General features: G+C 33.4%; 1 protein-coding gene across 4 annotated transcripts in view; it reads left to right on the top strand.

Annotated features, from left to right (window-relative positions):
* The window catches only part of LOC110442880 (serine/threonine-protein kinase 36-like), a 41,651-nt gene extending 31,213 nt beyond the window's left edge, over window positions 1–10,438 (top strand). For all 4 annotated transcript variants that reach the window (XM_021486726.1, XM_021486724.1, XM_021486725.1 and 1 more), the window contains 5 exons: window positions 344–404; window positions 1,076–1,205; window positions 3,149–3,221; window positions 4,131–4,227; window positions 5,433–10,438. In XM_021486726.1, the coding sequence (XP_021342401.1) occupies window positions 344–404; window positions 1,076–1,205; window positions 3,149–3,221; window positions 4,131–4,227; window positions 5,433–5,645 (574 nt within the window). In that variant the 3' untranslated portion in view covers window positions 5,646–10,438. The remainder of the gene's footprint in view (window positions 1–343; window positions 405–1,075; window positions 1,206–3,148; window positions 3,222–4,130; window positions 4,228–5,432) is intronic.
* Window positions 10,439–12,716: the final 2,278 nt, after the last annotated feature.

Here is a 12,716-nt window from a genome sequence, read left to right as displayed (position 1 = left end):
GATTTATATGATAAATGGGGTGGGGGAATTTATATGATAAATGGGGTGGGGGGGATTTATATGGTAAATGGGGTGGGGGGAATTTATATGATAAATGGGGTGGGGGGATTTATATGATAATTCTTCTGAAAGGAGCCAAGGGTGGGGCAACATTCTGATTTGACAGGTATATTGTATATTATAAGATGTACAGTTACGTAAGTCATGATCATCTGTATCAAAAATATTGTGAATAATATCAAAAGTGTGATTATCATTGAATTTACTATAATATTGTATTATTTTAAAATTATTAAGGTAGAGCTTTTTTTTAATAGATTTATTTAACTTTTTTACTTTTCAGAGACAAGATCCTTTCCGGGTTGATAGCTGGTCTCAAGGATGAAGATCCACATATTCGCAAGGTTAGTACTTCCCTAGTACAATGTCAGTCAGGAGATGATTTTATTTGCTGTGGGATGTGTGCATAAATGTTAACAGTTATTTCATAAACATTTTAGGACATTGTCATGTCTCCTTGAATCTCAATAAACATACAAAAGAAAATTGTGTTCTTTATACTAAATTTTTCAATGAGACGTAACGATGTGATTAACTGTATAACAAGTTGAAGTAACTAAGTGTATTTTTGGACTCAATCTTTTTTCCATTATCAATGGGTTGATTGATAAGATACATTAGGACATATGAGATAGTTTTATGTAGAGTAACAAACTAAAAGTGAAAATTTGAATGTTTTTTTAAAATCCTTTGCCCAGAATGAAAAATAGCCTGAAATACATTAATACCATTTGAACTGAAATGAAGAGATGTTCCACATGAAAGTATGAGAGTTTTTCAAGAGGAGAGTTTTTCAAGATGAGAGGTGTTCTACTTGAGAGTTGTTCCATGTGAGAGTATGAGAGTTGTTCAGCAAGAAAGATGTTCCACATGAGAGTATGAGAGTTGTTCCATGAGAGAAGCTAAATCTAGGTCTGCACAGTGTTTGAATTACCGGTACTTGAAATTCTGTTAGCCATGATTAATTGCTATTGGAAAGCTCAACACCTGTGTAATGTACATGTTTACTTGACAGGGAGCCAGCTACGCAATAGGAAATGCTGCCTTCCACAATGCGGACCTTTACGCCAAACTCCGACCAGTCATTCCAGTCCTCATGGACCTGCTCCGAGACCCTGTCTCCAAAACCAAGGCCAATGCTGCCAGTACGTACTATACAGGCCTTTCTTAAGTGTCTGTCTGTGTTTGCAGACAATATTCAACTCATTCACCCAAGAATTTTATAATGAACTATTCCAACCTTTGAATTGGAAGAGTTCAAATGTGTCTTCAGGGGTGCATGAGTTAATGGTTTCCAGCTAAATACTTGTATTTTATATCTCCAATACTCCATCAGATATTGTTCAATGCCATGCAGTTTGAAGTAGTTTAAAAGCATTCTGTCAAACAAGTGTTAAGCGAAAAGTAATGGCAAAGCAAGAGATAAAATTCAAAAGCAAACAGCAATGCAAGTAAAATGAATGTAGTAGAATATGATTTTATCAAACCCAAGGGGACCAAAAATATTAGTTTGAAATACCGGTACATGTACTTTAATTTGGTGGGTTATACGATAGTATGAATGCAGTTGGCAACAAACGTATACATTCTATGGTGCACGTTTGTCAACAAGTTTCAATCTGCCGAGCCTTTTTTCATTGAGTATACGCTGATTTATATGCAGTCAGAGTTTACAAGGCTGAAGAATGGAGAGATATGAATATATACATGTAAATTCTGTATAACACTTGTGCTGATTTATAGTCGGAGTTTACTAAGCTANAACACTTACGCTGTTTTATAGTCAGAGTTTACTAAGCTGAAGTAGGAAGAGATATAAATATAAACATGTAAAATCTATATAACACTTGCGCTGTTTTATAGTCAGAGTTTACTAAGCTGAAGTAGGTAGAGATATAAATATATACATGTAAATTCTGTATAACACTTACACTGATTTATATGCAGTCAGAGTTTACTAAGCTGAAGTAGGTAAAGATATAAATATATACATGTAAAATCTGTATAACACTAGCGCTGATTTATACAGTCAGAGTTTACTAAGCTGAAGTAGGTAAAGATATAAATATATACATGTAAAATCTGTATAACACTTACGCTGATTTATAGTCAGAGTTTACTAAGCTGAAGTAGGGAGAGATATAAATATATACCTGTAAATTCTGTATAACACTTACACTGATTTATATGCAGTCAGAGTTTACTAAGCTGAAGTAGGTAGAGATATAAATATATACATGTAAATTCTGTATAACACTAGCGCTGATTTATACAGTCAGAGATTACTAAGCTGAAGTAGGTAAAGATATAAATATATACCTGTAAATTCTGTATAACACTTAGGCTGATTTATACAGTCAGAGTTTACTAAGCTGAAGTAGGTAGAGATATAAATATATACCTGTAAATTCTGTATAACACTTAGGCTGATTTATACAGTCAGAGTTTACTAAGCTGAAGTAGGAAAATATATAAATATATACCTGTAAATTCTGTATAACACTTACGCTGATTTATATGCAGTCAGAGTTTACTAAGCTGAAGTAGGAAAATATATAAATATATACCTGTAAATTCTGTATAACACTAGCGCTGATTTATAGTCAGAGTTTACAAAGCTGAAGAAGGGAGAGATATAAATATATACCTGTAAATTCTGTATAACACTTAGGCTGATTTATACAGTCAGAGTTTACTAAGCTGAAGTAGGTAAAGATATAAATATATACCTGTAAATTCTGTATAACACTTACGCTGATTTATAGTCGGAGTTTACTAAGCTGAGGTAGGTAGAGATATAAATATATACATGTAAATTCTGTATAACACTTACGCTGATTTATAGTCGGAGTTTACAAAGCTGAAGTAGGGAGAGATATAAATATATACATGTAAATTCTGTATAACACTTACGCTGTTTTATAGTCAGAGTTTACTAAGCTGAAGTAGGTAAAGATATAAATATATACCTCTAAATTCTGTATAACACTTAGGCTGATTTATACAGTCAGAGTTTACTATGCTGAAGTAGGTAGAGATATAAATATATACATGTTAATTCTGTATAACACTTTTCGTTTCTCCACAGGTGTGTTTGGCAACATGAGTCTACATTCCAATACCCTGTGTTCTGACCTGAAAAAAGCCAAAGTTGTAGCTAGGTAAGCTGTTACTTCTAGGTCGCATTCGTTTATCGCGATCCAAACAGTTGAACCGGTTGGATCAGTTTGATCGTTTATGAAATATGGTTGGACGTACCTAGTAATCTGATGCTTCTTTCAGGCAAGCCTTGTAGACAAAGCCTTACAAAACCTGCATAAACATTCGCAGGTCCACCAGGATTTATACCCGAAAAAACAGACAAACGGTGAAACCGGTTGAACTGGCTATAAGAAAGGGCCCTTAATAATTCTATATGTAGCAGACCTTTGCTTCAGTTTCATTGAAACTTTTCCTTAGCATAAATTTTCTATTGGGGGGGGGGGGGGGGGGGGGGGGGAAGCGAGCATTGCTTAGCTTAATACTGTGGAAATTTTCGAGTTCTGACTCTTTGGCAGTGGCTTAGAAATCTATGTACCGTACAACTGGTTATTTATGCGGCCTTGAAATAGTCAAATAAATATGCTTTATGACAGCATATTGGGCAACACCAAGTAAGTATATTTTGTTAAACAAATCATCAACAAAACAATTATCATAACTCTTTATGTATATGAATTATCACAACCACATGCGCAATATTTCATGAAGTTTATTTCCGCAGCTCATTTTTACGCTTGTCATGTTATTCTACGAATCATAATTTCCTTTTCACGTTAATGACCTGTGAAATCCTGAAAATATCATTCCCACAGAAATATCCTTCTATACAGCCGTCTATATATATAAATCTATAAATAAAGATTTTCATGTGGATATTTTCACACTAATACACCCTACGTGAAAAACGTGAGCCTTTCTGAACCAGAATATTTTCCACTTTTACTGTAAGCAAATTTTCTATGTAAGCCTCTTGTTTTGTAGGAAGTATAAACTGGATCAGAATGAAATGTATTGGTTTGTGTACACAGGTTACTGGACCTGGCTTGTAATGACCAACACCACAGTGTTCAAGTCAGTGCTATTCTGTCCCTCCGCAGTCTCACCCGCATGGATGACCTGAAGAGAGTAAGTACTCCTAAACTCGGGTTTGAATCAACTACTGTATACTGAGAAATTTTCACCTATTTAAAATTTCGCCTTTCACCATAATAATCAATATTCTCCCAGTGTCAATTTCACCTTCACATTTAATTACTATGTACATTACTGTATACTGTAATATTCTCGCTGCAGTTAAACTTTCGCCTTTTCTGACCTCCCCAATTACAATGAGGATGAATTTACCACGACAGCGAATATTAGTATACAAAATGCACAATCAATATCAGTATAATTACATGTGAAGGGAAACATGCATTTTATCGGCAAGGGGCGAATATTTGACTTTGCGAAAGTTACCAGGTATACTGTATGTTGTTCAATAATGTTCAATGAAATGATCAATTATCCCTCATTAATTTGGGTGAAAAATGGTGAAAATTCAACCGCAGCGAAAATTTCTTGGTATACAGTATACCACTCAAATCTAAGCATCAACACTATGTTAAATTTTCGGTTATTTTTCAGTAAATAATTGGTTAAGTCCCTGCAGAAAGATATCACCATATTTAAATAACTGTTGAAATCCTTAAGGGAAACTTGAAGCAACTGATTTGATTTTGAAAACATATAGTACAGGTCCCAATTTCATGAATGTTCCTTATAAACTAAAGAAAATTTCTTAATTAAGTTTTTCCGTAGGAAAACATTTATTGGAGTAAATTTTAGGAAAATTGTTAGTTTAAAAGGGAATTTTTCCTAAACTTCAGTTAATGCTTCCGATTGAAAATCTTTATTCAAGGAATTCCTTCGGTTCAGCAACGTTTGTGAAACAGCGGCTAGATATTGTAGTTCTGATAGTGTACAGTATTTTTCAAATAGAGCAGCTAGTTTTAATAAGTAAGTTGAAACCAATACTTTGACATTAAATGAACATCTAGTTCTCTACTTCTGCTTTATCAAGTTATGGATAAATAATGATAGATGATGGGGTATAATTTATCATATTTTGACAACTTTTCAACCCTGATTCGCTGGTAGAATCAAGATCCATTCACAGCAATGAAGCCAGTGTTTATTATTGTTTTATCTCTGAACAGTGTCTTAAAATAAATGTATATGTGATTAAATCACAAAAGGAACCAATGTACATGGCCTCTTTTGTCATAAACAAGAGCAGATGCATATTTTTTTTTTTTAAATAATCATGAATGTTTTGATGATTTCCACAGGAAATGGTATCCCAGAAGGCCGTAGAGAAGCTGAACTCCATCACTGTAGCCAATACTCCCCGACCCGGGTCTGTAGCGTCCCGACCTCCCAGCGTCATGGCCGTCGGGGTCAGCTTTCAGAGCAGTTATGGGTCAAGTAGTTCTAATGTATATACTCACAGTAGTAAACTCGTACGAATTCTACAGGGACACGATAAATCAAATAAAGCTTAATTAGCTCATCACATTGGGACTCGGTGCCAGATCTAGCTCTGGCACAAATTTCAAAACCACGTTAGAAATCACGTCAGAATTCTTCATGCACAGAAAAGTCAACTTAGATATATTTAATGCTCCAATTTCATTTCAACCAACCGTTGTGAAATCTGAATGCAAATGTATAGGAATTGAATACATGTCAGTATTCCCTTTCATTTTGAATAAACCTGTCCTATGGGCAGACGATAAGACTGATTGTTGAATAGCAATGCTGTAAACATTTGGTGGAGATCTTGGCTGTCACAAGGCTGGCTAACTCATTCACCCCTACATATTCAAACTGGACTTGCCCAGTCTTTGATTTGGTGAGGTTCAAATGCGACTTTAGGGGTGAATAGGTTAAAAAGGGAAATAATATCTCATAACTGTAGCAGAGAGAAAGGTGTACAGCACAGCTTTTACAAGCAGATATCAACTCGTACTTGAGTTTCTTGGTTATTCAATGTTTGTGTTCAACCATTCTGAAACTGGTAAACATGATTCAGTAAACAACAACAACTACCTGACTTGTTGTGGTTATCAACAAAGTTCTGTGTCTGGACATTTTCTTTTAAAGTGATCACTCAATATAAATTTTAGTTGTTACGATGGGTTTAGGGCAAACATTTAAAGAAAAGTCATCAACAGTCATTAATAAATAATTGATTAAATCATTGAATAGTCATCAGAAAACCATTTTATTTTCATGTATTTAAAATGTTTATGAGAAATCATCACAAATGTATTTTATAACTGCAATTTTATCATTAACATTCCAAGAGAACAGCATGAAAAATGTTTTTCTCCGATATTGTGAAATACACCTCGAACATTTTCACCAATTTATCTATTAATTTGTATCATATTACTTAGATATTGACTTGGTATATTACAGATATTTTATGCAAATATATGTGGCTTTTTTATCATTCCGTCAGGGTTCTTCTGAATTTTATTATCAAACTTTTAAAATATTAAAACGTATGTGATATGTAAACATGTATTACATCATTGAATCTAGTTCATCCGTAATTTTGTAATGTTGAAAGAACATTATGGATAATGTCTCATTTTGTTGGTCTTCGTTTCACATTTAAACAATTGAATATGATACAAATATAATGTGTTATCTGTATACCATGGTCAGACTGCTATAATCCTGCCTAGGAATATTAAGTAAACTCATTCACCCCTGAAGACATATTTGAACTCTCCCAATTCAAAGGTTGGAATAGTTCATTGTGAAATTTCAGGGGTGAATGAGTTAAATTGTGATCATCCACGCATTCAGCTTCAGTTGTTGCCGATTTATGTTCAGAAGAAAATGCATCATTTCTCGTTTGTCTCGTCTAACATGTTATAATATGATAACTTAAATATGGCTCTTTGTTAGGTATTGTTATTGACAAGCGTAAGTTCAGAAATGAGTTATTGAAATTGTTAAAATATGAAAATGTCATATTTAAATTCATTTTAGTGCTATTTTAGTGTCCCGTTTTGTATTTTACAAGTTGTTACAACTGACATTTGTCTACAACATCAGTCAGTGTTATGAACGTATTGTAGTATATCTTATTTTTCCAACATTCCATATATACATATAGGTATATAAAGGTATGTGTGAAAAGTAATGTTGAATAATAGATTGTATTTAAGTTACAAACCCAGGACTTATTTCACATGATATGACATGTCTTGTACCGATGTATTATATTTTTTTCCCCCCCCAAACATTGTTGAATTTTGACTGTTTGAACCACCTACATACAAATCATACTAGTCTTGTTTAAGTTCATGTTTTAAGAAACATAACCAATTAGTTAAATGGTGTATATATATATTTTTCCCCCCAAAAAATTTGTCATCTACTTTCAATTAAATAAGAAGTATGGTAAATAAAGGCATAGCATTTACTTTGATGAGGTTTATTTGAAATTTAGAATTTGACTGTTTCTAGTAAGATTGATTTGGTGCAATTTGTATCTGAATTTATCTTTTAATATACATATGTACCATTTAAATGTACTTCGTCAGGGTTAAGTAGTAGCCTCTGTAAAGAAAGGATAATTAGTTAGTACATGTGTGTAGCTTTCTTATCTGTTGTATGTAATTACATCAACTTTTTCATCAATGAACTGTAGTATCGATGATAACCAGAACAGGGACGTCAAGTCCAATTAATCAATCAATCAAATTAATTTCATTAATGCTTCATTATTCAAATTCTTTTCGTCTGGATATTACACATGATAGAAGTTGATATACGTAATATTATATAGAATATCTAAACAAAAATAATCAATATCCGTTAAAAATCTAAACATAGAATAATATTATTTATGATTATATAGAATATCATTCTATGAATATTCTATATAATATTCTATTCTACATATAGGATAACCATATACGTTTCTTATCGAAATATACAATATTGGTTTTTCATAGCGACACCCATAACCAATTCTGCCTCATCACAGGTATTTGAAAGTCACAAATATCTGTGTCAAGATATTTTACTCGCTATGGATTTGTATCATATGTGAAGAATGAATGATTTTGGATGTAAAGCTATATTTTGACGAGTTTTGTAAGCATGCAACTGTGTCAGTCGTAATTGCAATAACCAAACAATGTGATGTTCCGTTATATATGTATTTTGAATGATACAATATTGAAATCCGAATTGTTTAATTGTTTATATTGTGACTTAAGGACAAAAGGTAATTCCGTCCTTTTGAAAAGAACATATTAAATTTAACAAAACAAAAAAAAGTTTCCAGTTAAAGTGGTTGTGTCGATGAATCTCAAATCATAGGTGGTATAATTAAAAGGAATCTCCATTTTTGTTTAAAGTTCGAAATTTGTAAAAAAAAGGTTCAGGAAGGATAATTGTTATATCTGAAACAGAACTATATATAGGTCTGTTGAATAAAACCTTATATTATATATGTTCATCATTTCTAAATGACACTCAGAAATGTTTCCTTTTCACAAACAGAAGCATATGAATATGTCACAATATTGACCTCCTCAATGCTCCAGGGGTTATTACGCTCATTTACATCCTCTGCACCCCTAGAATATATTGTAACAAAAATTGAAGGCATGCAGCTAACTAATTTCATTGGTTTTGGGTAATAGAAACCTGATCAATTGATAGGTTGATACCTGTCCTTTGAAGATTACGGATGAGCGGCACCCGACTTCAAAGCCAGTCAATTTTACTGTTTCCGCAAGATTCTTTTGTTTTACATTGAAAAATCTTGGATGGAACTCATTTTGGAAAGGAAATAAGGTAGCCTGCCTCCTTAAGCCATGTTAACGTATATGTATCGAAATGTTATGATGACATACACAACCATTTGTGAAAAGTCAACATACTTGAAACAAAGAAAACCTTTTTTTTTATTTGAAAGACCACTTCCTGTTTGTAGGAAAATATGCAGACTTGAACATTTTCATGTTGTTGATTTTAAATTTAATTTATTCTTCTGTAACTTGAAACTGGATAGAATGTTTGAAATGTGAAAGTGAAATATAATGTGCTCGCAATGTTGTACAGGTAACTATTAAAATCATACTTTAATTGCCGTCCAATATCCATTTCAATATGTTTTTTTGTTCCATTTATTGATAAACTATACATGTCCTCATTGATTTGTTGTGTATATAAATGTGCTTACAGTGTTAATATTTAGAATTATAAACTGGTTCTAAGCACTTATGTCAGAATTTTGTGAAATCGTTTTTTATCAGTCTGGACATTTTTATTGTCCAAAGTCCCCCTCCCCACAAGAGCAGAAGATACTAATTTTGGTTTGTCCACCAATACAAGATTTTTCAGACGAATTCCCTAAAATATTCATGAGGAATGCTTGTATCGTCATTGAAATTCTCAAGCTAAGTTTCAAGACAATGGAAGCTGTGCATATTTAAATAGATTATGGATGCTTCCTCGATTCTGATTGGCAGAATAACTTACCGAAATATTGCTGTATTTTAGTCAAATTTGTGAATATTGGGTATAGGTGTACATAATGGTAATGCTCAGGTGTAAGATAATGTAGACGGATACTTTTGCAAAGGATTCTAAAGGTATTGAGTGTAAATTTGTGTTTTATGAGCAAGAAAATACATCACCTTGATATGTGAATGATAACAAAATTATAGTGAAAATGTGTGAATGAAGATGTTTGTATTAATGTTGTCCATTAAGGTTTTTTAAAGTGCATGAAAAACCCAGTTCTATTATTTTAATATTTTATTTGTTTTCACAATAAATTTCCAGTTTCAAATCAACAAAATCTTCTGCAAATTCATTTTTGTCCATCAACAGGCCTTAGTACTTATTCCAGACACATAAAAAGGTGGGGATAGGGTGGGAGGATGTAGAAAGTTTAAGTTTAAGATGAAAGCATTGATTTTCATGAGACCATGGCTACCCAATTTTATCAAGTTTTATTTATATCATTTTTTGTAAGATGCTAGATTTATTATTATGATAAACTTAAGTTAGCAATACTAAAATCACAAGACTTATTCATAATAAGTGAAGTAATCCTGTCCTTGATATTATTAAATTTGAAAGGCTACACTTAACAATAGTTGCCTGAGTTTTAAAATACAAAAAAAGCAGAACTCCATGGTTCATTACAGAATTCTGTTCCCGGCACTCCATCATTGATACTCCAGGGTTTACGCTCACTTTTGCTCTCCGCACCCCTGGAATATGTCATAGCAAAATTGAAGGGACGCGGCTGACTATTTGATTGGTCTCGGGTAATAAACACTGACCAATCGCTAGGCTATATACCTGTCCTTTGAAGATCATAGAGGAGCAACACTCAACTTCAAAGCCAGTCAACTTTACCGTTATCCAACCGCAAGATTCTTTTGATGTACATCAAAGGATCCAACTAGTCTTCTTGTCTTCTTAACAAGGTGGCATGCACTGAAGCTTTGATTTTGTCAGGACATATTCCAGGGGTGCAGAGAGCGAAAGTGAGCATAACCCCTGGGGTGTTGAGAATGGCGTGTTCTGGGCCATTTTCAAGTCTGAAGGACCCTAGAAATAATTGAGGATGCGTTTGCTCAAAGGTTGATTAATACAACTTTAACCAGTGGTTATTGAAAAAAAAATCAAATTGCCAATAAGAAGGGTGTTAGGGGGGTCAGGTGGTTCAGTGGATAGCGCACATGCCTTTCACCAAGGCGACCGAGGTTCAATTCCCTGATCGGACATGAAAAGGTATGAGGTCACCTGGCCGACCACGTGGGTTTTCTCCGGGCACTCCGGTTTCCTCCCACAATAAGACCCCCACGCGCAAACATCTGGGCCAGCAAGAGTGATTAATATAAGTTGAAATAACTTGTTTCATAACTGTTGTAAAATAAATAAAGTTTAAATTATAAAATAAGAAGAAGCAAGAGCTTTCAAAGCAAAATTAATCCTCAAAACATTTATAAATCTGATTTGTTTAAACAAATCTATAGCAGTGAAATGATATTGGAGGTTCTCAATTTTGTTCATATTTGAAATTTTCCTTAACCACTGGTTAACTTTAACGAACCTTTGTACAACCGGGGTGCAGTATTTTTGTATATATTTGCCATTGAAACCCATTCAACTGTGGTTGAACTGAATGTTATTGGTCAATTGCATTAAAATAGGAATATGAGATTATAGCTCTGCTCAGAATGAATTACTTAACTTGGGGAACTAAAGGTTAGAAAACAAAATGAATGTTGACATAATTGGACTTGCACTGTAAACGTTTATATTTTAACAGTGGTCTTATTTTAGTGTTTTTTTGCGTTTTAATCATTGCGAGAAATTATGAATGTGCTAATTGAATTTCTTGTATGTTGTTCTTTTTTGCATATTTTCGGGGTGCAACAATTCATCAATGTGCTATTTAATTAAAATTCGAAAATACACTAAAATTTGAGTACCTTCAAATAAGTGTGTTTACAGTATATTACATGTAGTATGAAAATGAGAGAGAAATTAAATTTAAAACTTGATTATAATATAAACCCATGTGACTGTTATTGAATATTCGTTTAAGTATGCTTTTTGAAATATATGTGCCAGTGTTGATGTGTATGTTGATTACAAGTTAAATTGAAACTAAAAAATATATCAATAAAAATAAGTGAAAGTACAGTTTTGGTTTGTTGTTTATATTTTTACCCAATTTTCCATAAAATCATGGGCACAACGGTATTCACCTTGGCCTTCTGTCCAACTCTCCCTCCCTGCCTGCCTGCATGGATGTGTACATCAGAATGGATTCTGGAGTGTTTCCCTTATGCTATTTTATGTAGGTTCGTTAAATTTAGAATGTGGGGACATGTATTTTGTTTGTTTGTGTTTTAAGTCCTATCAACAGCTATATTTATTTAAGGACATGCCAGACTTTGGCGGTGGAGGAAAGCTGGGGTACCCCGAGAAAAAACACCGACCTGCAGCCAGTACCTGGTGACTGCCCCACGTAGGCCTCGAACCTGCAACCCAGTGGTGGAGGGCTAGTGGTAGCAGACGGTCAGACACCTTAGCCACTCGGCATCTTATTGATCCAAGTTAAGATTAGACTTCCCTGGTACATATTATCAAAAATATATATATCACTTCCATTGCGCAAGTAATTTTTGCATCAATTTGTTTTTAGTTTTCAATTCATATAAAACTATAACAAAAGAATCACATTTAGTTCTGACATTGCAGCTTTTAATAAATGTCACAATGTGATTTTTGTATCACAGCGTTGAGATCAAAATCTGCTCTCTGTAAAGGAGCAGATAAGGGTCTTTCTGCATATTTCTGTAGAGATAAAAGAACTCCTTTGAAAAACAAATGAATGTTTTTTTTCCAAACATATATCTTTGATTTTTATGACACTGCATCTGGTCAAGGTCGTTCAATTTAATGCAGTCCCCATACATCTAAGCTACAGAACAAATATCATGACTACAGGCTTTATGGTTCTCATGAAGAGGTTCCATTTTTTAATACATTCAACCCCTTTGACATTGAAAGTGGGT

This window comes from Mizuhopecten yessoensis, unplaced genomic scaffold (assembly GCF_002113885.1).
Source record: "Mizuhopecten yessoensis strain PY_sf001 unplaced genomic scaffold, ASM211388v2 scaffold716307, whole genome shotgun sequence".
NCBI lineage: Eukaryota > Metazoa > Mollusca > Bivalvia > Pectinida > Pectinidae > Mizuhopecten > Mizuhopecten yessoensis.
Note: the sequence above shows the minus strand (reverse complement) of the source record. Positions and strands in the feature narration are given on the sequence as shown.